At 49.8% G+C, this 25086-nt stretch overlaps 2 protein-coding genes across 2 annotated transcripts; one reads left to right on the top strand and one right to left on the bottom strand.

Moving 5' to 3' along the window:
• The first annotated feature begins 1683 nt into the window (after positions 1-1683).
• Positions 1684-5601, top strand: LOC119286948 (O-methyltransferase ZRP4-like). The gene is made up of 2 exons (XM_037566424.1): positions 1684-2559; positions 5069-5601. Exons 1-2 carry the CDS (start codon positions 1738-1740, stop codon positions 5366-5368), a joined length of 1122 nt encoding a protein of 373 aa, XP_037422321.1. The 5' UTR covers positions 1684-1737; the 3' UTR covers positions 5369-5601.
• A 4092-nt stretch (positions 5602-9693) lies between these two features.
• LOC119286940 (auxin response factor 14-like) lies at positions 9694-15312 on the bottom strand. The gene is made up of 10 exons (XM_037566413.1): positions 14605-15312; positions 14441-14497; positions 13651-13836; positions 13471-13555; positions 12762-12852; positions 12513-12677; positions 12208-12324; positions 12060-12135; positions 10882-11047; positions 9694-10790 (listed from the first exon to the last, which is right to left on the bottom strand). Exons 1-10 carry the CDS (start codon positions 14860-14862, stop codon positions 9868-9870), a joined length of 2124 nt encoding a protein of 707 aa, XP_037422310.1. The 5' UTR covers positions 14863-15312; the 3' UTR covers positions 9694-9867.
• Positions 15313-25086: the final 9774 nt, after the last annotated feature.

Raw genomic sequence — 25086 nt, 5'->3', positions numbered from 1 at the left:
ATAAGCCCCGACACAGATCAATTAAGGTGGTGGCGGGAAGGAATGTACTCCGGTAGCCTTCGGCGGTGGAGTGTGATCTATGGGCGATAAGTTGAGGCGACGGGTATGGTTGTCCAATGGTGGTGACCGTGTTTTCGACCGGAGTGGCGCTCTCTGATGGTGAGGCGTCGGTGGCCGCGGTCCCATTTGCGGTTATGCGAGCAACATGAGCGGGCTTCTTCGTCCCAATGGGGCGGTCCTCCGCTCGGGCGCGCGGAGTCGCAATGGACTGGAGGGTCTTGGACCTTCATATCCGGTGGCAATGGCGAGTTTATTATTTGGACTAAGTCTGCCGCCACGGGTGAGGATGCTGGAGCATAGGATGACGCGGAACTGTCAGGGTATCCCGAAAAGGTGTGGCTAGGTCTCAGTCGCCTGAGACTTAACCAAGTCTCAGTCGATTGATTTAGTATAGAAGAAGAAAAAATAAAAACTGAAAAGAATTTTGTTGTACGAATCTCAATGCAAGATCGAAGGCATATAGCATCGCCTGAGACATAATGAAGTCTCAATAGACTGAGATTTAGCAAAATTGACCCCGAAATGGATTTCCGTGGTACCGGTGACCTTCCCCCTCGTCAATCTTTGTTGCATTCGCAACAACGACCTTCGTCATACAGACCCTTTGATGGTGACCTACTTTCATTGCGGCTAGAATGCCTGCTCGTATGGAAATGATCTTCACTTGCTTGGCATCTCAAGTCAAGATTGTGCTACACATGTAGCTGTTGGGAATATCGAAAGTGGTGGCGACATGACATGATGACTTTAATTTGGTGGTGCTTCTTGAGTAGCTGGTCTCGAGCTCGGGAGTGAAAGCCTTAGGTCCGACCCTAGTTTCTTATACTTGGCTATGGCAGTGCTTTTGCATCGTACCTTTTTGAAAGCATTGCTCGGATTTGCTTTGACTTGATCTCTAAGGTGGTTCCTAGGATCTGACCTTTGATGGTTGAATCCGGCAACAGCAGTGCTTCATCTTTGTTATCATCCTGGGGACGTTGCTGTTGGAGAACATTTCTTGTTGTTCTTGTGATGTTAATATATAGTTGGTACGGTGGTCGTTGTTGTAGTTCACAATCTTTTTTTTTCTTTTTTCATTGCTTCGGTTTTTTTCTTTTTACTCTACCTAGGCATACTTTTAGTCTTGTATGACTTTGCTCTTTGTAGGTGTGATTCTTTATATGTGCATATCGATGTTAGATATGTGCATCCTAGTCATGCAGTGATCCCGTGTGTAATTATTATGTTTGTATTCTCTTGATACTTCATTTTGAATAAATAAAATCCACCCTTTGTCGCCTCGTCCATCTGCTTGAATTGTGCAACAATTTCCTGTTAATATTTTCAAAATAAGTTGACACCGCTACCAAATCTTACTCTTGGAAGAATGTTTGTAAGTTCGAACTTCGAGGTAGCTTCTCTTGCATTTTTTAAGTATCACATTTTGCCCAGCTAAAAAAGGTGTATCACATTTTGCAACAAAGAATTATTAAAAGGAGAAATGTACTCATGTACCCACTCTCATGGGCACGCATCTTCCAGATGCTGCGTCAGTTTGTACAAATGTCGTACCGCTCATTTTGTATTTTTGTGCACCACGAGCGGCACGTCGATCTCTATATAGAGAAGCAACGATTTGGTTCTCCATGTAGACTCAATCACCAACCCAAACGTAGGGAAGCACAAGCACACTGCACCATGGCGCTCACCGTCAAGAGCACCGACGACCAGGCCGTGCTGGACGCCGAGCACGAGCTCTGGGCGACCACATTCTCCTACATCAAGTCCATGGCGCTCAAGTCGGCCCTTGACCTCCGCCTCGCCGACGCCATCCACCACCACGGCGGCGCCGCCACCCTCCCTCAGATAGCCGCCAGGGTCGCGGTGCACCCGTCCAAGATCCCCTGCCTGCGCCGCCTCATGCGCACGCTCACCGTCTCGGGCGTCTTCAGCGTCGTCCAGCAGCAGGACGTCGTCGTTCCTGCTGCCCCCGTGAGCAACGGCAGCTGCAACGGCGCCGTCGCCGCCGAGCCCTTGTACGCCCTCACGCCGGTCTCCCGCCTCCTCGTCGGCTCGTGGAACCTGGTCTCGATCATCACCATGCTCCTCAGCCCCAACTTCGTCACCACATTCCTGGGCATCGGCGCGTGGTTCGAGCACGCGCTGCCGGACCCGTGCCTCTTCACGCAGGCGCACGGCGAGGCCCTGTGGACGATGGCGGACCACGACGCCACCTTCGACGCGCTCATCAACGACGGGATGGTCTCGGACAGCAGCTTCATCATGGACATCGCCATGAGGGAGTGCGGCGAGGTCTTCCAGGGGATAGGCTCCCTGATGGACGTCGGGGGCGGCCTCGGCGCGGCGGCCCAGGCCATCTCCAGGGCGTTCCCAAGTCTGGAATGCACCGTGATGGACCTCGACCACGTCGTCGACAAGGCTCCGGCTGGCACCGACGTGAAGTACGTCGTCGGCGACATGTTCGAGAGCGTTCCGCCGGCAGACGCTGTCTTTCTCAAGGTATGTACGTCGTACTCGTTCGTAGGTCCAGCAAACTTCTTTCTCTTCGTCTTCGTGCATGCATGTGCACTGCGTACGCCCTTCATCAACATGCTGTAAACAAGGTGGCAGGAGTTCAACGTGTGTAGATCTGAAGTTAAAAAGTGATAACATGCACGGTCACACAGCAGACACACGACCCTGAAAATGTATGTCGATACAGATCAGAGAAAAGAGATTCTACCATGCACCGTGCATGGGTCCCATGCCTGAGTCAATCTCTCTCTTCCTTTACTTCTTACATTACACGTATAGTACTTCACTCACCCATGCCTTCTTCATTTGATTTTGAAGTTTGAATTTTATTTATCTATTGAATCAAAAGTCTAATTTATAATCTATTTGTGTCAGTGTGTTCCTTGCGATTAATAATTTGAAATAAGACCACCCTTGAATACATTTGGGCAGTTTTAAAATCTGAGACATGATAAAACTCTGAAATATATAGCGAAAATGGTCGAAAAATCATGATTTTTTTTACAACAAACTTGCTCAAGTGTTACGCACGCGGTTTTTTTTTTTTTGCGAAGAAAAGCCTTTCGTGGTATTGTTGGTGAAGAAAACAAAATCAGCACTATATTAGTGGTTGTTTGGATACAGGGAATTAGAAGTAGGATTTTAGAAAACGAGTTTTTAGAGAATTTTTAGGAAAACCAGTTTTGGTTAGTTATTATGTTAAGGTAAGCACATACAATACTTTGTTTGGATGAGAAAAATAAGAAAGCATGGATACGCAGCTCCATCACACAACAACTTAGTCCAAATTCCAATACGTTCCTTCGGTCGATCTATTGAGCTGCTGGCGCTTAGCTTGAGCGTCTCCGTCGAGCGCTCCTGTCAGCCTCGCTGCGGCCACTTCCCCAAATACGGCGACAGAGACAAGGGCGCTGTCGGTGGCGACGGTGATGACAACGAACCAGGCTGCCGGCCATGCAGCAGTATCCTCTGTGCGCCGCTGGGATGACTAGGCAGGGGGCAGTGCTTACGATATGATGCTGTTCGCCGTTCGCGTACGCTGGGGAGATCAGGTTGTAGCAACCGTCGGTAAGACGAACACATCGGCTATGGCACTCTGTATTCCGCGGCAGCTCCCGGCTCCCGCCTCGCCAAGTCACCATGCCATACGGCAACGGGCACGTTCAAGCCACGAACGGCAAGCTCGCCGAGCCTCGCCGACTTCCAGCGTAAACTCGCTGATGCCTGTAGAGCACGTCGCGACCCTTGTGCTTCGTCGCCGTGTCACACGACGAAGGCCACGTCTGGGCCAGAGCGGCGAGAGCTCGCTGAGCCGCACTGACTTCGAGCGTCGCCTCGCTTGTGCCTGCAGAGGACGTGGCGGCGCTATGATGCGTCGTCGTGCGACACGACCACGACCACGTCTGGGCCCCGAGCGGCGAGCTCACCCACTCGTCGGCGCCTCGCTCATGCCCGAAGAGGATTGCGGACGTCGTCGTCGGCAGAAGGAGGAGCACATCGGCCATGGCACCATGCGCTCCGTATGTGGCCACCGTATTCATAAAACTGGTTTATATAAAAACGCCAAATAGTCGTTTTTCTATAAGCTGGGTTTTTGAAGTTTTGTAGAACTCAGTTTTCTTTATCCATGATTCAGTTAGGCGATCCAAACAAGATTTTTGGTTGTTACAACAGAAATTGCGTTTAACTAGAGCTAGTTCTCTATAATCTTGCTATCCAAACAAGAGTCACTCTATATTGTCTTGAAAAAATTATTATGTTTTTCACTCAAATTTTTTAGGGAGTTCTTTGTCAAAAAATTTATGCGAGTACGCCAATAGGTCAAGTTTGTTCGATTTTTAAAGATTTTTTGCTTTTTCCTAAATTTCTAAAAAATCATGATCTATTTGCATTTTTCATATTTTTTTACCAGTTTCATCATGTTTTAGAACCTAAATTTTAAATTTTGTCAAAATATATTCAAGATTGATTTTGTTTGGAAGGCTTCATTACGAGAAATGCAAATGTGCAACCAGGTGATAAATCTGACTTCGTATTCAAAAGATAAAATTGATACAATCTTTGAATCATATGAAAAAAATATATGGGTAAGTTGCACTATCTAGCACGAATCACGGCATAGCAATCAATGGCTGGACCGTGCACGGGACCTCCCATGCACGGTAGTTAATCCAATCTCATACGGATCGACCTAATAGATCATGTGTAAGTTACGACATCTGGAGATAGCAATACAGTGGTGTCCTGTCCTTAAATTTCCAGCATGTGTAGGCAGGATGCAGAGTCACGAGCACTCGGCAACAAATTTGTAGAGTTCATTTCATCGAGGGCAAACCGGCAAAGTCGACCTCCCTATCATGTTTTTTATGTGTATACCATGTACATACTCCGGCATATAATGCATTTTGTACGACAAAACCATACAAGCATTTTGCACATTGTCAATGAAGGCACGCATATTAGTTTTATAACTCTCAATGTATGTCCATTTCAGTGGGTACTACATGACTGGGGACACGAGGACTGTGTCAAGATACTAAAGAACTGCAAGAAATCTATTCCTCCGAGAGGGAAAGGAGGAAAGGTAATAATCATCGACATAGTGATTGGAGCCGGGCCGTCACACGTAAAGCACCGGGAGCTGCAGTCCATGTTCGACCTCTACATGATGATTGTCGATGGCATTGAGCGAGATGAGCAAGAGTGGAAAAAGATCTTCCTCGAAGCTGGGTTTAGTGGCTACAAGATTATACCAGTTCTAGGGTTCAGGTCAATCATCGAGGTCTACGCGTAGAAGTGTTTTTTTGAGTATGTGTGGAGACATGCATGCTCATGAAAACCGAATAATGGTTTGGTTGATTAGGCCTGAGTTTCGGGTAAAAGTATGGTTATATGTTTCATGTAGCTGTTAATATCATGTATGAAAGCCCTAAAATACTCCCTCTCCCCGATTTATAGGGCATGTGTGTGTTCTTATGCCCTCTATTAGATAAAAAAAGAAGTATGTGTTCTATTTCACGAAAAGCATATAATTGAATTCATATTCAAACGCATTTCATATTTTCGTGGCATAAAACTCATATTTTGTTAGTCAAAGTACGCGAGTCTGTGGATCCTAAGAACATACACGTCGTATAAACCCGGATGTAATACATGTTTCTGAAAAAGAAAGGACTTTGCACCGCTGCAAAATGTATCTATGCACAATTATTGTGGCGATGTATTGCGTTTCCCAAAGTCGTTTAGCTGTTTTGCTCGGTTTCAAGAACGCATGAGGAAAAAAATGGAATTGCTAAATCTCGGTTGAGACTTAACAAAGTCTTGGTCGCTGCTATATTCATGAGATCTTACGTGGAGATCTGTGTAAAATATTCTTTTAATTATTTTCTTTATTTTTATATATTCCGACTAAGACTTCGTCAAGTCTCAATCTCAATGGAATGAGATCTAGGGGCCGTTTGCTTTACGCCCGAGATGGCCACGCCAAATCAGGGCGAGCCAATATTTTGGTGCAGGAATCGGCCGCCTTGGTTTCGCCCGCGTGTGGGCGTGAAATCTGAACCGTCCGATCAAAATATTGGCGTGGTCACGGGACTTGAGCTCTGATCCAAACGCTACTCCCTGCAATCAGTCAACGCCAAAATTTTGGTGTGGCAACCGTCGGCCACCATCCAAACAGCCCCTAGTCACAACCAAAAACTAAGACATGGAGGAGAACACAACAAGTAGGGACGTGTTTGGTTGCCCGCATGAGGCCCAGCCTGGCCCGGGCGGGAAGAATTTGGCCTGTTTGGTTTCCTGCATTCACTGTGCGGCCCGCATTGCACGAAGCTTAAAGCACGTCCAGACCAGGCCCAGGGGCAACGCACGAATCGGCAGTAGCTCGTGAGCCTGGCCAAGGCGAGGCAGAGGAGGGCGACGCGCTTCTCCCCTCGTGCGAGCAGGGGAGATGGCGCGAGCTCGCCCGCGTCGCCGAAAAATCAGCGGGAGGATTTCGGCTCACCTCCCGCCGCTCCACCCCCTATTTAGCCCCTCCCTCACCGCCCCAACTCCCGCCACCATTCTTCCTCCGTTCGAGCTTTCCCGCCGACGCGCATCGGCACCGACGAGCAGGTAAGCGGCGCATCTTCATCGGCCGGTTGTCCACGGCGTCGGAGCTCCTTCACCGGCCGGCGTTCATCTTCCACCACTGTCCCCCCTCGTCCTCAAGCTACAGCCATGGCCTCTGTGAGTTCAATCCTCCTTTCTCTCTGTTCCTTCTAGCTAGATCTGAGCTGCAGCTAGGGTTTGATCTAGATGCATGGTTGATTAGTGGTCTGATCTGTGAGCTGATATGGTTGGTTGCTATGCTGCGGTTACAATTTGTGGTAGGGCTAGATGTTCAAGCGTGTGGTAGGCTAGATTAGTAGTAGAGTTTGAAGTTGAACCTTGTGCTTGTGTTGAATCATGCTCAGATCTGTGATTTGTAGCTATTGGTGGTCATGTGCTTGCTATGATAGTGATGAACCATGTACATGTATACTTAGTATGATAGTGATGAAGCATGTGCTTGCTATGATCGTGATGAACCATGTACATGTATGCTCCTGCTTTCATGGATTGTCTGGTATGTTGTGTGCTATGCTCACTGTCAATGCGTGCTACGATTGTAGGACATGACCACGCAGACGCAATATCTTAGTCAGGCCCTTGTCGTGTCCGACAGCCAGTTTGCTCCATCGTTTGTCGAGGACTCGCAGCCTATGTCCGAGATGGCACCTGATTCAGAGGTGTTCGAGTCTGATTCCCTCTATGTGCCAGTAGTGCTCGTTGAGCCAACTACTGTTGCTGCCGCTGCACTCAAGCTAGTAGCAGCAAAGGCAAAGAAGGATGGTAGGTCGAACAACATGAAGTGGCAACCGTTCATGTCCACGTTCGTGCTAAACAAGATGTGTGAGGTCATCTCTAGTGGAGTTAGGACTGACAAGGGCTTCAAGGAGGTGCACTTGAACACCGTTGCGAAGCAGGTGTTCGAGTTCTGTGGGCAAGAGGTGTCTGCCACCCAGGTGTACAACCACCTGAGGAAGTGGAGAAATCGATGGATCCAAGTGTCCAAGCTGAGAGACCTTAGCGGCGCCTCATGGGATGAGAACACTTGCTCCATAGTTCTGGAGGTAGAGCACTACGCCGGCCATGTCCCGGTTAGCTCACAGCCCTCTTCCTTTTCATACTGCCCACCATTGCCTACTCCTAATCGCAACTAACAACGCTTGTGTTTCATTCTTAGGACCACCCAAGGGACGCTGAGTTCCTCAACACACCCATCCAGAACTACAACCAGATGCAGCACATCTTCTCCTTCGGGCTGGCAACTGGGAAGCATGCCATGGGCTCGGGGGAGCCTCTTGGTTCTCCCATGCCTGACTTCCCTGGGACCCCGGGCGTCGAGATCCTTGATGGCCCTGACAAACCCGTTGATAGGAAGAGGAAGAGAGGAGGCCTGATAGAGGAGGAGATCAATGTCTTCTGCAGCATGACTGAGGCGGTGAAGGAGGTGGCAACAGCCATCAGGAAGTGCAAGCCCCTCGACGTCCACCTTGACCTGTATGGCGTTGTCATGACCCAGGGTGGCTTCAGCGACGAGGCTCTCATGGCAGCTCTCAGCCACCTACTTGACAAACAAGGCCCAGGGTGTTGGGTTCGTTGCCATGACCGACGCTCACATGGTGTTGTGGCTCAGGAGCTGGCTGGGCAAGCACTACTACTAGAGTAGTGCTGCCTGTGAGCGTGCATGATCCCCGACGGCAATGGTGGTGGTGGCGACGACGACGACGATGACGACGTACATTTTGTGTAGCTAGGGCTCAAAAACTATTTGATGGTCTGTATATTTTGGTGGGGTGGTATATACTAACCCCTCACGGTGACGGTGAACTTGCGGTGGTAGGACGACACCCTCTTTTGGATGTGGCGGTAGGTTAACACCAAGGTAGTGCTAGGAAGAACTGTCGTATGATCATGCATGCTTTACTTCTCTTCTGATTCATTGTTGTTTATGTACTACTTTGCTTGCTACTTGTGCTCCATTGATTTGCTGCTTCAACTCTTGCTCTTGTGCATTGCTAGGGCAAGTGGTATGCCGTGTTCATTGGTGAGGTTCCAGGGGTTTATAGTCCATGGGAAGAAGCCAATGCACAAGTGGCATCGTATAGCAACAGCAACTATAGAGGGTTCAAGGCTAAGCAGGCAGCAGAACAAGCTTACTCCGCCTGGGTGCGAAAGCACGGAGGCAGTAGTGTCAACAGTGCCAAGGTTGGAGCTGTCAAAGTGGAAGCTGCTAAGGTGGATCGTCAGTTCGGCCTAAAACTGAAGAACTTCATCATCTTTGCACAGTTCGTCACCATTGCTGTGTTGTGGCGTTGGTGTGCTAGGTGTGATCATTGTGGGTAAGCTCACCAACTAGAGTACAAGGTAAGCACAACATGTACGACGTATGCAACCAAACGTCGTGTTCATGAGTCGCTAGGGCCAATGCAGCCAACCTAACAAAGTGCACTTGCGTATTACTAGATGCAGGGACTAGGGATGCAGGCAACCAATCAAGTTGCATATGGCGTATTAGGGGGACGCGGCTAATCTGCACCCGAGCTCATATGCTCCCGCATGAACAGTAAAATCGAAAAAAATTTCAAAAAATTCCAAATTTTTTTTGAGAGAAACATTGACAAAAGTTCTAAGTGCCTGCAAAACTTCGTCATGAAATCACATTCCTAGAAGGCGTGGCAAAAAAACAAAAATAGTACTCTGAAAAAGCTACTTTCAAATGCATTTTGAAGCACTGAATTTGTTTTTTTTTTTTTGCCACGCCTTACAGAAATGTGATTTCATGATGAATTTTTGCAGGCACTTAGAACTTTTGTCAATGTTTCTCCCAAAAAAATTGGAATTTTTTGAATTTTTTTTTATTTTACTGTTCATGTAGGAGCATATGAGCTCGGGTGCAGAATGGACTTTTCGGTATTAGGGCCTGTTTTCCCTCAACCGGGCTAGGTTGAGAAGAGCATGTAATGCGACTACTGTTCAAAACTGGAACCAAACACGCCCTAGTAGCATCAGGTTCCCCGCTCACGCAGGTGTTCAGAAGGTGACGACTCATAAGAAGCATCAAGATCCACGCAAGTGAATGTCAAGTAGAGTAGAATCTACTGCTAGAATTTAAGAGTGGCCTAGGTGAGAGATTACAGATGGCGTCCGTCTTCAACCAACGGAAAACCAATTGTCCGATACTACAACGTACGCAACTGAGCAGCACCATCACATCCCCAGGGGAGCGGCGACGATGGCATGCAGAGCGCCGGGAGCAGGGTGGCCGCGCCCAAACAAGTCGAGCACCCGCGGGTCGGCGCACTCCGCCACCACATCATCCGCGTCCCCTTCCTTGGCATCACCCTCACCTGCTCCTCCCAGCACCTTCTGATCAGTCAGGGAGAACCCAAACAGCCGGCAGTTGCTCCGCCCGACGACGTCTCCGGCGGCCGCCGGTCTGGCCCTGCCACCGTCAGCACTCGCCGGAGTCGAGGCCTTTATCCATTCTTCGAACCGGCGGCACCCCGTCCCCGTCACGCTTGGCGTCCGGCGCTGTGCGCACGGCCAGGCCTCCTCCGTCTCCCTCGCCATCTCCATGGCGGGAGGACACTGGCCGCCATACGCGCCTCTGTAGCTGCTGGCTCTGCCTTCCAAGTCGAACTGCGGGACCGTCGCCTGGTTAAACATCAGGACGGAGGAAGGAGAGGACACTTTCGCCGCCGCCGCCGCCGACGGCGTGAACTGCCCGAGAGCATAGCCCTGAGCTGCAGGCGACAGTCCACCCGGCGCAGCTGATCGTTGCGCGTAGCCAAACGGGCCGACGACGCCGCCGTGCTGCGCGCGGGCGTCAAAAGCAGTTCCTTGGTAGAAGCGAAGTGCTTGAGACATTTCTTGACCTTGCAAGACCTCTGGGAACCTGAGGGATTCGCCGAAGCCTGAGGAATGGTAGGGAAACTCCACCGGGCTCTGCTGCGGGATGTAGCTCCGCGCATTCGCGGAGAACCGCTGGTGATCCGGAGTTCGAAACTTTGCGACGTCGGGCGACTGGGAGCGCGCAGCGCCATGAGCCCTAGAGCCCATCAACAATTCTTGACCTTGCAAGACCCTGTGGAAGCTTCCAGTTTCCACTGAGTCCGGATAACCATTTCCATCTGCAAGTTTGGTCACAGGGTTAATTCGAAAAAGACACAATGAAGCTAACATGTATCAAAACAGATGTCTGAGTCATGCTGCAGGACCTACCGGTAACTGGAGCATCCAAATTGCCTTGAGGAAAGTACAATTTGGCTCGCTTCAAACTGGATGCCGACAGACAATCAGTAACTGAGATTGAACCACCAACTCTCTCAATCTCCCACGGAGAAACCCTGCGTTGGTGGTTGCAATGGTTACCATCATCCCATCTTACCTGTAAAACATGAAAACAAAGCAACACTTCACTTCAGCAGAAATTTGAGGACCACAACCTACTATGTAGTACTCCCTTCGTCCAGAAATACTTATCAGAGAAATGGTTGTATCTAGATGTATTTTAGTTCTACATACATACATTTTTATCGAGGACAAGTTAAGGGGCTGTTTGGTTTGGAGCCTGCGGACGCCACGCCAAAACATCGGCGTTGACCAAGGGCAGGGCTCCCGTTTGGTTCGGAACCAATTATTTGGTCCGCCGGGGCTACATGGGCAAGTGCAGTTCATTTTTTCGCCAACGCAGGGCCAAATCGCGGGCGGCCGGATGGTGCGCCAATTTTTTGGCGAGCCCGCAGTTTGGTAGGGCCAGCATGGGTAGCATCCAAACGCACCCTAAATGCATCTGTGGTTATAGTTCACAAACGGGAACTCCCTAAAAGTTATGGATATTTTCCATTTTCAGGTCAATGATGTTATGACTTTGAATCAGAACTCAGATAGGGATCTGATCACAGCAATGGCAACCCATCACCTAAGTTCAAGTTTTGAAAAGAATTTTACTTTGATGGAGGACAATTCAAAGTCTTAGACCAAAAAAATGACGAAAGTGCTGTTGCTCATTGTAAATACAAGATCCGGTTTTGGACAGTTGATAGGGTTAATATTTTCTCTAATATTTCATTCAACTTAGCTTCTACCAGCCTATCATAACGGTTTCCATGTTATGCACCCTATACCTTGTTCACTGTTATATAACTACCTGGTCCAAGTGCTATCGCAAATACAGAAAGTGCACTCAGTCAATTCTAGAAAGAGAGCTACCTAGTCTCTGAAATACTGAAAAATCAATAGTGAGAGAAGCTCATTTTACTAAGAGTTGGAATTCCAGTCTTTATTTCAGGAGAAACAGTGGCAAGTACTTCTAGAACACGACAGTCAATGAACATAGAAGTGAAGAACCTACAAGCCAGAGTTGAGAACCATAACTAGTATCTTAGTCACATGTATACCTGTAGGCATCTCCATTTTGATCCAGGCCATCTTATGGGGTCAACTTCACTAATACCTGAAATCAATCCAGTAGACCTGCAGAACAAAAATGAAAATTCAACAACTGATGTACAAAAATGCAATTTTCAGTGAGCTAAAAGGACAGACCTCTCATTTGCATCATCACTCTCATTGGAATCTCTAAATCTCATTCCAATGGAAAACGAATGGTTCAAGCTCTTAGAGAACCTCCAATATGGCACAATAAATTCTGATGCACCACTCCTGCGGAAGGATGAGAAACTGGAATTATTTAGGTCACTAGCTGTTTTATAATACTTAAAAGGCGTAGTAAAGCACAAGACTGAAGCACCATGAAGACAAAAGGACCATCAAATTGCAAAGACAGAATATATGCATAGCCCAAGTGAATAATCAGAACTTCCTAACTTAATGTGCATTGACAGACAAACCTTGGGTCGAAACAAACATGGAAAATACTTCTATTTTCCAAGGAACTGGCAACAGCAGATAGTGTGTGCAGCTTTGATTCATTACTGTTGACAGCTTTAAAAAGGGCTTCATTTCTAAGCTGAACTGCTCTCCGTACACCCAATCTTAGTTCACCATCATCACCTCTGTAAAAAAAAGAATGTCTATGGCATTGACAAGAATGTAGAAAACATACAAAGCATTAATTCATTAAATTGCCAGATGCTTACCGAAGAAATAAGACTGCATCCCCGGAGACTAGTTTTTTCTTGTTGACAAACGAACTCCAGCCTGTTGTTAGAAGATGCCTACGAGGTTGACCTGGAATTTCAGACAGTATTACCGCGCATCAAATTGCGAACCAAGTTGAGAGAAGGTGAAATAAACATATTGGACAATGCTAGTAAAATGAGTAGTAAGTTACTGAAGATGACGTTTAACACTTAAATCCATTGCCCAAGAACTTCAGGCGTATTAAGTAGGTCAAAACAAGGAACAAACTCACTAAACGCGACTAGAAAATTGATCACACTAGGATCTCAGATAAAATAAAACAAAAGCTAGCTGACCTATCAAGAGAAATGACAACAAGAGCCTAAGGAGTCACAGATGGGGGCATAATTTCACTTTCATAATTTAAGTCGGCAATGAAGAAAGGGAAGACAAATTACCATTTTCATACTACAAAGTACTAACAGAAACTTGATGACACCTTGAATTGCCCACCTTACTCGTCTAATGACTTGAATTCCAAATGCAACCACAATAATCAAGCTAACTGATTTCATAACCAGATTTGATACCCTAAATTCGGCCTTTATCAAAGCATATGCAGCAAGCATAGCAGTTTTTTTTTTACTTTCCACGCAAAGCATGAAGGTATATGAATATCGCAACAGCAACCGCAAAATCTCCAAGTAAACATGACATGTTACACACCTCTATAAATATGGCGAAACCTCCATTGCGTGCCATGCAAATCCTTGGCAACGAGCTCTTGAGAAGGCCTAACCTGCTTGTAGTCCTGCAAAGAATTGAAGAGATTAAAGAGGTGAGATCAGCAGCACAAGCGACTATACGAATGTGCAGGTTTAGATTTTTTTTTTCCAAGCGCCTTACCAAAGGTGCGAAACAGTCCTCGGCCGCCCGGCGAGGAACGGAGAAACCTCCATGCGTGCTCGTATCGGAGGCAGTGAGGGTCTTGCAGAACATGTGAGGCATACGGGGCTTCTTCTCTCCGTCACCACCCGCCATCCCGTCTTCTCCCTCTTCGGATGCAGACTCACGGACGTTTTGTCTGAACATCTGAAGCACAGAAGAGGAACACTTACACAGAGCAATGAATGGCATTTTACCTTGTTTGCAAGTTCGCAGGTATACTACTCCATTGCAAGCAAAATCGTAATAACTACGTGCCATCTGTAGTTATGCTTACGGTTTTGGCAGGACCGGTGTATTCATGCTCTCATGTACTACGTACTACTATGATTTCTTTTTTTGGAGGAAAACAAGTGTACCTTCCCCAAGGTCACAATGAAAGACTCACATCCAGAAGCAAAAGATGAAGAGGAATTAAGCAACGATTTATAGTACAGTAGAAACTGATGCCAGGGTGAGCTGGTAAGGAAACAAGGATGCATGGGAGCCTGGGAGGCGATGTTCGTGTTTCAGGTTCCGACATTTCACTGCCGAAAACAATGATGCAGGAGAGATAATGTTCATGTTTCAGGCTCCAACATTTCACTGTCGGAAATCATACTGGTGATGCCAACTCTCTACGCTCCGACGAACCAAATGCATATGGAAAAGGGGAGGAAACGACTGACATAGAACAGCAACAGCCGAGATCCCCAAATGGAAATGGAAATGGAAGCGAACGACAGTAAGATACTGAAGGAGGAGCACTGACCTCGGCGTCCGCCACCAGCGCGAGGCGCGCGTACACCTCGTCCGTCGCCGCATCCGCCTGCAAGCGCACCACGAAAATCACGCCATCGATCGATCAGGAGGCTTCGTTTCAGAGGTAGAAGAAGAAGCGGAACGGCCGGACGCGAGGATGGCAAGGGGACTCACGCATAGCTCGACGCCGACGACGCGGCACGCCACGTGGGGCGGCACGCGCGGCGCCCCGGCCGGGGCCGGCGCCGGGGCCGGGGCCTCCCCGCCGCCCGCCGCGAGGTGCGCCTGCGGCAGGTAGACGACGGCGCTCCCGCGCCTGGGCAGCGCCACGCCGGGCCCCGCGCACGCGTGCCACAGCTCCCCGCACACGCCGACAGCCGCCGCCGCCGCCGCCTCCCCGTCCTCCTCCACGCTGTTCAGGTCGATCCCCATCGGTCGGTCGGTCGCTCTCCCCCCAAAGCTAGCTAGCTAGCTAGACCAACCCCCGCCGCGTTAATGCCGTCGCAGCGCGGTGGATGGCGGCGCAGAGGAGCGAGTTATGGTGCTCGCCCCCACCGTGGTCTCCCCCGGACGCTGCGGCGGTCGCTGTGCTCGCTCGCTCACTGTAGCCGGCTGCTGGCCTGTGCCGTGCCGCGGCGCCTTTATGGCGATGGGGGCCTCGAAAGGCGCCCGGGCTTGGCTCGCCCGCCGGCCTTTTCCGGTGGTCTTTGTTTGCTTGCCCCGCGTCGGGTTCCGCGCTTGGATGGATGGTCTCGGCCGGGTCCGGTCGGGTTGTGGCTGCCGCTCCCTCCCTCCACTGTTCCCGCACAGCAATAGAGAGAGGGGGGGGTGGCTCCCTCGGGCCGCGCGTCGGGGCAAAGAGAGAGGCAAAGGTTGCTTTCGTGGGGGTGCGCTGCGCTGCTTGTCTATTTGCGCCTGCGCTGTGCGTGGCTTGTCTCAGGGGGCGTGGAGAGGCCCGGCAGTGTCGCTGTCACGTGCTGCCGCAAATGTGCATGGGTGCGCCACAAATTTAAAGGGCCGGTCGTCGCAACTCGATTTGAACTGAGCAAAGGGCGAAAGGCGCTCCTGCTGCTAAAGGAATGCACTCTCTTTACTTTACTGAGGAAGGTAACCAGTTCAGTTCAAAAAATGTACTCTGTTGCTAGTTTAGTCATCTAGGCAGTGATTAGGAGCACCGAATGTTGAGAAACATTGGAGCGTAGTGCGTACTAGGTTAAACAAAGTATGAAAACACATGCCTCCACGTGAAACCGGGAACCCAAGACGACCGCCAAAGTCATTGTTTACGTGGAAAAACCCTGTCACACGGAAGGGAACGGCACGATTGTTTCACGTGGCCAGAGAAACGGAGAACCACCACCGGCACGGCAAGTCAGCAACACAACAGCGAGGGCAAACGGGTCCGTCCGTCCGTCGACGGCCAATCTTGATGACACCGGGGCCCGCCACTCCACTGGTCCCCGGCGGCAGCCCGCCCGTGGTCGTGTGGGGCGGAGCGGCGCGACAAGAGAGCCCGGGAATACAGCCGAGCGCGGCCTCCGCGAGATTCCCCGCCCACTTTTTCCTCGCTCCCCCACCCACTCCTTTCTCACCCCCCTCTCTCTCTCTCTCTCTCTGTGTCTACAGCGGTCCAGGCAGACAGTGCAAAAAGATCGCGCGAAGCAGGGAAATCAATCAACCACGAGGCGACGTGCACAGCAGTCGGGGAAGGCGTCAGCACTCACCACACAGGAGAGGGCCCGTCACGTCCCACGGGGACCCTCCCTCCTCCGCCTTTAACTCGGCAGCACGGCGCGGCCAGCGGCTCAGCCGGGCGCCCCGAGCGGTCGCCCGCCGATCTCCACCCCTCCCGCTTTCCCCCGTCGCTCGTGCCACCCTCGCCGAAAGCCGCCGCTGCATGCCGTGCGGCCGAGCGGCGACACGGCGTGTCATCTGACTCTCATGTGAGCCCATGCGCGCGCGTGTGGGCGTAAGGCCAACTCCGGCCCGTGACTCCATCCTGTTCAAATGCGTCTGCTTGGCTAAAACGAACATACCAGACGACTCAGCGTGCGGATGTAAACGGATTTTCGTTTGATTTTTGTCCACTTTTGACTCATCTCCGGCTAAAATTTGAGCCGTTTTAGAGCATCTCCAACAGGGGTTGGACGCGCGGCGCGTAAAAAACAGATTTGCCACGCGCGCATCGCCAAAAAAAGATTTGCCGTTTGGGTAAAACGGACATACCAAACGGCCTAGCGCGCGGACACAAATGGACAATGTCTGTTTTTTGTCCGTCTTCGATTCATCGCCAACTCAAGTTTGACCCGTTTTTGAGGTGAAACGGACAACGCGCGAACGGGCGGACTGTGCGCGCGTCCTCCCCTGGCCCGCCCGTCGGTGGCACAAGGATCCCTTTTTTTATCCGCCCCCCTTCTCCTTTCAGGCGCACCCCATCCACTCTTCTTCACTCTTGCCCTCGCCACGGCCGCCGCCACTGCCATTGCAGTTGTCCAGCTCGGATGTGCACTCGCCCAACCCTCTTTCCCTCGATGCACCCGAGCTACCCAACAACGGCCACCTGATTTGCGCACCCGACGGCCGGATTTCGAGCGGATCCGGTTAGGTTTGAGCTCGTCCGGCTGTGGGAGGCCGTGTTGTGCCATGGACTGGCCGGGCACCGGACCGAAAGGCCCCAGCAAGGCCGCATGCAGGTACTGACTCCGCCTCTAGCCGCTCGGATCTACACCATCGACGGTCCGCCGGTAGATAGATGAACGGCGGTTAACCGGGCTCGGTGCTGGCCAAAAAGCTCGTCGGCGCGCCGTCGCCACTCATTAAGTGCGACGACTGCCCGAAGAAGGTCTTGCGCCGCATGTCTACAATGCCGGAATATTTCGGATGGTTGTTCATCAAGTGCTCAACCGATGGGGTATGTGCTATTTTAGCTTCATTTGTGCTCTCGGATTTAACTAGTTGTGCTAACTTAAAATTATATTGTGTAGAATGGATGCAATTTTTGATATTGGGAAGAAGATTACATCGATATATTGATAAACCGCAATTTAGTAGATGTTCGTGCACTTTTAGCTGGCATAGAGGCTAGAGATGGGACTAATGCACTTGTTGCTAGAATAGATGCTAGACATCAGACTAGATGCGAGGAAGCAACGTCTACTTCTCTAGACTTGAGGAAGAAAGAAGCACGCAAGATCGAGCCTCTGCAGATCAACAATAAATACATCGAGAAGGCATTAATCTAACTTACGGAAGCAGTTATGGAAGTTGGTCATCTTTTAAAATGTCTTTTTATGGTTGTTGTGTTCTTTGGTCTTGCTATTCTAGTGAAAATTTGATGATGTGCTGCCATGTATGTATCAAAAATCAATGTCGAAAATAAAAGACATGTGTGTGCGAAAAAAAATTGTATGCGCGCGAGATGCGACCGCGCGTTGGACGGCCGTCCGCTACATCCACAAACCCGGGCGGACATGGCCTCATTACCATCCTCAAACGAACGAAAAACAAATAAAATGGACGTTTCCTTTTGGGGTCACGAGTTGGAGTTGGCCTCAGCCGGGCGCTCGCAGCGGTTTCACCTTCGCCCGTGGCTCCCGAGCTCGCCGAAAGCTCCTGCACGCCGTGCGGCCAAGCGGCGGGTTTGCTACGACGCGGCGTGTCATCTGACTGTCATGTGTGTGAATTCTCATGTGTGCCCATGCGCGCGCGCGTGAGGGCGTGAGGCGTGGGCGCTGGCTTTCTCTCTCGTGTTGGCGCGTCGGGTGACAGGACGCGGCGGGGAGCAGAGCGGAGCGGGGAGAGGAGGGAGGGCTCGGCTTTCCCGGGGGGCGTGTCGACCGCGTACTCGCTATGCTCTGACGAACGCCGCTGCCTCTGACTCGCTGACGCTCTGGGGGGTTCACGTGCCCTGCCCTGCCCTGCCCGGCCGGAAAGACGAGGGGCGACTGCCCAGCCCCAGGCTTTGCTGCCACTGGACTGGCTGGCTCATCGGATGCCGCCGCTGTTCACCGGTCAAATGCGACAGTGGAGTGTGCCACAGTGCTTGGATACTGGTTGCAGCCGCTGCTGGCCGGGCCGGTGACGCGACGCTGGTCATGAAGAGTGGTGGGTCCGTCTCCGTGCCGGTGAGTGGCCCTCGTGGTCTCGCCCGAGTCTGGATAAGCGAGGCAACCGGGGCGTCTATGGCCAACAGTGGCAAATTTTCGTGTTTTGACTTTTTTCTAAAACCTATTTAATATTTGATCCTAGTTTGAAACAATTTTGAGATTTGATCCTTTTGCTACCGTCAGAGTCCATGTGGTAGGGTCTAACAGCCTACCGCCAGGGACTTTGACGGTAGAAAACATCTCTACCGCCAATCGGGCTGGCGGTAGCCTGCACAACTCTACCGCCAAGCTGGCGGTAGGCACGAGCACGCACTGTGTTCAATACTTAGGAGGTTTTTGCTGCCCCCTACCGCTGGGGACCTTGGCGGTAGGCTGGTATACCCTACCGCCATGGTCACTGGCGGTAGCAAAAAGATCATATCTTGAAATTTTTTCAAATTAAGGTCAAATTTTGAATATGTTTCAAAAAAGGATCAAAACATGAAATTTAGCCGCCAACAGTATGTGCCACGAACCGGACCCTTTGGTACAAGTTTTAAAACGGGCATTGTATCTATATATCTATATCTATATCAATATACAAATATAAAAAGGCCTAAAGGAACAGATCCAAATCATCTCGACAGTCAAATCATTTTATCTAGCGGTTCAAATCACTCCAATGTTGAGCACCAAACATGTTTAACGATCTAATTACCCACCACTGTCATTGGTTATAAACACGTTTTCACTCAACGCTATCCCATGAAATCTGCCATGTAATTAATATCTTACCATTTCCGCGTAAAAAGTAAGGCCTTCTTTGGTTCGTAGGAATGTTATAGGATTTCTATAGAATAGGATTTGCATAGAAAAATTTCCTTTGAGGCTCTTCGGTTTGTAGGAATGGATTCCTATTCCTATATAGGATAGGAATCAATCCTTCACATTTTAGAGGAAAAAAAATATTAGCTAAGACTCAATGGAAAAATTCATATTCTATGCATCAAATGACATCTCTTTCTCTATAGAAATTGAGATGCATGTCATCTCACTTCCTATGATTTTCCTATTCCTACAACATTTCTATCATATGAATCAAAGGAGGCCTAATTGATATCTTACCAAATATCAACGTGTAACAGATATATCTTATATATAGTGTGTAACTAATATCATACCTAATATAAACATGCATTGTACGCACATTATTGCTAGTTCTATACAGAAGCCGACCATTCGATCATACTCGCCCACATTCCAAACCAAATGTAAACAAAACTGATGAATTTTATGCAAACCGGATAATTTTTATTTAAACCGGATCAAATTCATTACATATTCAAAATATTTCAAGAAAACAAAAGCCGTGACGGAGTCCGTGTCCCATGTCTTGTTTTCCCATGTCCGGCAAACTAACCGACTATGATCACTGGAAAGTGCAGCAGCAGCGGAAGAGGAGGTCTTCCCGGGATCCAAGCTGTGGCGGCTTCCCATGTGCTACCCTTCCTCACTCGAATCTATCATGGCAACGGCGCCGGACATGGATAGGCCGACCTTGTCGTCGTGGCGGCATGGCGTAAACCGCGGTGGCAGCGCGGCCTTCTTCGGCCACCTCCGCGTCTGTCTCCTGAACAGTGCGTCCCTCTCCACCCGCAGGACACGCAACTACCACGCTCGTGGCGGATCTCGTGTGCCATGCGCATTGACTTGTACAGCACCCACTGGTCATCCCGGAAACCCGGATCCTCTACGACCATGCCACAACGGCATTGGCGCTCGTCTACGCGCCAGCGATTTTCCCCTCCACGAGCCGATGCTCGTCGAGGAGCCGGAGGTTGTAGCTTTGGTCCTTCTGCACCTACCAGGACACCAACACCGGTAGTGCCGGCTGCTCTACCGCCATTACGTCATTGAAGTGTGTATGTGCCTGCTCCAAGGTGATGTAGCCATGCACCAGTGAGGGCGGTGGCGCCGACTCATCGTCGTACGCTTTGTCCATCGTCTCGTTGACGTCGTTGTCCTTTGGCAAGCGTGTCATTAAGCCAACCTCTATCTGATTGGCACGACGGACTTGCCAGTGGCCGCAGTGCCGGCCAGCTTCTACTTCCGTTCGGTGGAGAGGCTATCCTACAACGCTTTGGAGCTCGAGGTCATGGCGAACATCGTGCACGGAGGAGATCGGGAGTGGAGTTGTAGTGCAGTGCGGATTATGCCGGCCTGGCCACGTATAAATAGCGGGCGTCAGCCAGTCCAAGCGATGGGTGATGTGAATGTGAGCGTCCGAGTGGGTTTCTCAGCAATCACACTTGTTTGATGTTGGCAGGCGGACAAACATGCATCATGTTTGAATGCGGAGAGAATACTCACACCACGTCGCTCCGGCATTGAATAGACACAGACACCCGAACGTGCGCGTGGGTGGCACTCTTGGCTGGTGCACTGATACGTCTCCAACGTATCTATAATTTTTGATTGCTCCATACTATATTATCTACTTTTTTGGACTATATTGGGTTTTATTTTCCACTTTTATATTATTTTTGGGACTAACCTATTAACCGGAGGCCCAGGCCAGAATTGTTTTTTTGCCTATTTCAGTGTTTCGGAGAAACAGAATATCAAACGGAGTCCAAATGGAATGAAACCTTCGGGAACATGATTTTCTCATCAGATAAGACCCAGTAGACTTGGACCCTCCGTCAAGAAAGCCACGAGGCGGTCACGAGGGTGGAGGGAGCGCCCCCCTGCCTCGTGGGCCCCTCGAAGCTCCACCGACGTACTCCTTCCTCCTATATATACCTACGTACCCCCAAACGATTGGGGACGGAGCCAAAAACCTAATTCCACCGCCGCAACTTTCTGTATCCATGAGATCCCATCTTGGGGCCTGTTCCGGAGCTCCGCCGGAAGGGGAATCGATCACGGAAGGCTTCTACATCATCATCCAAGCCCCTCCGATGAAGTGTGAGTAGTTTACTTCAGACCTACGGGTCCATAGTTAGTAGCTAGATGGCTTTTTCTCTCTTTTTGGATCTCAATACAATGTTTCCCCCCTCTCTCATGGAGATCTATTCGATGTGATCTTCTTTTTGCGGTGTGTTTGTTTAGACCGATGAATTGTGGGTTTATGATCAAGTCTATCTATGAATAATATTTGAATCTTCTCTGAATTCTTTTATGTATGATTGGTTATTGATACGTCTCCAACGTATCTATAATTTTTTATTGCTCCATGATATATTATCTACTGTTTTGGACTATATTGGGCTTTATTTTCCACTTTTATATTATTTTTGGGACTAACATATTAACCGGAGGCCCAGCCCAGAATTGCTGTTTTTTGCCTATTTTAGTGTTTCGGAGAAACAGAATATCAAAAGGAGTCCAAAGAAAATAAAATCTTCGGGAACGTGATTTTCTCACCGAACGTGATCTAGGAGACTTGGACCCTACTCCAATGAGTAAAAGAGGCGGTCACAAGGGTGGGGGGCGCCCCCCCTAGGGCGCGCCCCTGCCTCGTGGGCCGCTCGATGCTCCACCGACGTACTCCTTCCTCCTATATATACATACGTACCCCCAAACGATCAGAACAAGGAGCCAAAACCTAATTCCACCGCCACAACTTTCTGTATCCACGAGATCCCATCTTGGGGCCTGTTCTGGAGCTCCGCGGGAAGAGGGCCGTCATCACGGAGGGCTTCTACATCATCATAGCCCCTCCGATGAAGTGTGAGTAGTTTACCTCAGACCTTCGGGTCCATAGTTAGTAGCTAGATGGCTTTTTCTCTCTCTTTGAATCTCAATACAAAGTTCTCCTCCTCTCTTGTGGAGATCTATTCGATGTAATCTTCTTTTTGCGGTGTGTTTGTTGAGACCGATGAATTGTGGGTTTATGATCAAGTCTATATATGAATAATATTTGAATCTTCTCTGAATTCTTTTATGTATAATTGGTTATCTTTGCAAGTCTCTTCGAATTATCCGTTTGGTTTGGCCAACTAGATTAGTAGTTCTTGCCGTGGGAGAAGTGCTTAGCTTTGGGTTCGATCTTGCGGTGTCCTTTCCCAGTGACAGAAGGGGCAGCAAGGCACGTATTGCATCGTTGCCATCGAGGATAACAAGATGGGGTTTATTTCATATTGCATGAATTTATCTCTCTACATCATGTCATCTTACTTAAGGCGTTACTCTGTTTTTAACTTAATACTCTAGATGCATGCTGGATAGCGGTCGATGAGTGGAGTAATAATAGTATACGCAGAATCGTTTCGGTCTACTTGTCACGGACGTGATGCCTATATACATGATCATGCCTAGATATTCTCATAACTATGATCAATTCTTGTGACACCCGGATAATTAGGCTACAGAAAAACTCTGCTAATGATGCCACGTCACCTCCGTTTCTGTTACTAATCCCTCGTTAGTTCAAAAACCGATTCAACATTCAAATTCCTAATATGGCATACAACAAAAAAATTTAAACAATAAAATAAAATTGTTCGGTTTGTCCCAAATAATTCATAAGCAATATTGGTGGATAAACCAAGTTCTTATAAAAAGTTTAAATGCACTTAACTAAATAAAATGGTAGCAAAACAATTAACTGAGTGCTTTTAAATTAGTAAACAAATGTTAAACTAGTTGATGTAGTCACCAAACTTTTTAAGGCCGTGGGTTATTCAGAGACATTAATTTAGGAGCTATTGTCATATTTTACAAAACTAAAGAAAAAGTAAAATAAAACAGAAAAGGAAAAATAATAAAAAAAGGAAAATGCAAAACAGAAACAGAAAATAAAATAAGAGGCCACTCCCCCTCTCTGGGCCACGGCCCAGCTGGCCTCTGGGCCAATCAGGCCGCCAGGCCAGCCCACGCCCCCACTCTCTCTGTCCTACAAGGCCACTCCCCCCCGAACCTAACCGCACCCACGACCCCCACTCCACCCCGCTCGGTCCACTCCTTCCCCCCACCCCCACAATTCCCCTCGCTCTCCTCGATCTGGATCGGGGATCCACCTCGACGAGCGCGCCCCGCGCCACCCGACGTCGTCGCCCGTCCTCGACGCGGCCCTGCCCCATCATCGGACCCCCTTATCGACCCTTCCTCCTCGCGCGACGCCCACCCGTGGCCTCTGCCTCACCGACACCGGAGCCCCGCGCCGCCACGACTCCGTCGCCGCCCTCGTCCTCGTCTCCTCCTCGCCGGACGCGACCTCAACTCCTCCCCGAGCCCTCTGCCAGATCCCTACACCCCCTTGTGAGCTCCCCTTCCCCTGGCCCAGTCACTGCGCGACCACACCGCCGCGCTCACCGCGGTCGGGCTACTCCCTGGCCGCGCCCGTCGCCCCGCGCCGACGCGCCTCGCCTGCGATGCTCGCTCGCCGCGCCACCGCCCCGCTTCCCCCGCATCGCTGCGCCTCGCCTTCCTTACTCCTCACACACAAGCCCCGCCGCTGCGCTTTTCCTCTACCCCCGCTCCCTGCTGCGAGCTGCGGCTGGATGCCAGCAACTCGTCCCGGCCACGCCCTCCTTTGGCTGCCCCGCTCGCGCCGCACACCACCATGGCCCGCGCCTCGCCCCCTGCAGCAGCTGTTCTGCTTCTGCTTGTCTCCCCCGCGTCGGCCCTCACGCCGACGTGCCTCACTCGCCGGCCGTGCCCCTCATTTGGCATGCGCCCGCGCCGCCCGCATCTTGCTTCGCCGGCGCCGGTGTCCCACCGCTACCTGCCTCCGCCCGTGCTCCCCAGGAGCCCCACGCGCGCTCGGTTTTCCGCCGCGGCCTGCTACTACTTCGCCGGCGCTCGCGCCCGAAACCAGCACCGGCACGGCCTCACCTCGCTACCAGGGTGGGCTGCGGCTTCGCCCGCTGCCCTCTAACCCAGCGCCCGTAGCGCCCATTAACCCGCATCGGCCCGCAGGGCCCTATGACAGGGGGTCCCACCCCCAAACGTTTTCAGAAAAAGATATTAAAAAAGGGGTGAATTATAAATAAATAAATAATAAATAATAAATAAAATTAATAATTAATTAATGAATTAATTAATTAAGTAATTAAAGAATTAATTAAACTAGTTAATCATGTTTAATTAATCTAATCAATTAGTTAAGTTAATTGAACCCTAATTAGACTAAGCAGTGTATGACATGCTGGACCCACCTGTCAGGTTGACTAGGTCAACTGTTGACGTCATGCTGACATCATGATCACGTCAGCAAATACTATTCTGGATAATGTTGATTTAATTATAATTAAATAAATCCTAAAAATGATTTAAATATTTTAAAATTAATATAAAATAAACCGTAGCTCGGATGGAAAAACTTTGTACATGAAAGTTTCTCAGAACGACGACACAAATCCGGATACGCAGCCCGTTCATCCGCCATGCATCCCTAACATAGAGAACACGCAACTTTTCCCCTCCGGTTCATCAGTCCGAAAACGCGAAACACCGAGGATAATTTCCCGGATGTTTCCCCCCTTCACCGGTACCACCTCGTACCGCGTTAGGGCACACCTAGAATCACACTTTTTCATGTCATGCATCGTCATGCATTTGTTTGCAT

This window comes from Triticum dicoccoides, chromosome 1A, assembly GCF_002162155.2.
Source record: "Triticum dicoccoides isolate Atlit2015 ecotype Zavitan chromosome 1A, WEW_v2.0, whole genome shotgun sequence".
Classification (NCBI taxonomy): domain Eukaryota; kingdom Viridiplantae; phylum Streptophyta; class Magnoliopsida; order Poales; family Poaceae; genus Triticum; species Triticum dicoccoides.
Note: the sequence above shows the minus strand (reverse complement) of the source record. Positions and strands in the feature narration are given on the sequence as shown.

What these genes read in the sequence shown, in the direction of transcription:
- LOC119286948 (XM_037566424.1), top strand. Translation starts at nt 1,738, where the DNA reads ATGGCGCTCACCGTCAAGAGCACCGACGACCAGGCCGTGCTGGACGCC. An exon ending in CAGACGCTGTCTTTCTCAAG is followed by an intron (nt 2,560 to 5,068) that starts GTATGTACGTCG and finishes TGTCCATTTCAG; the next exon opens with TGGGTACTACATGACTGGGG.
- LOC119286940 (XM_037566413.1), bottom strand. Translation starts at nt 14,862, where the DNA reads ATGGGGATCGACCTGAACAGCGTGGAGGAGGACGGGGAGGCGGCGGCG. An exon ending in TCGTCGGCGTCGAGCTATGC is followed by an intron (nt 14,498 to 14,604) that starts GTGAGTCCCCTT and finishes GTGCGCTTGCAG; the next exon opens with GCGGATGCGGCGACGGACGA. An exon ending in GATGCAGTCTTATTTCTTCG is followed by an intron (nt 12,678 to 12,761) that starts GTAAGCATCTGG and finishes TTTTTTTTACAG; the next exon opens with AGGTGATGATGGTGAACTAA.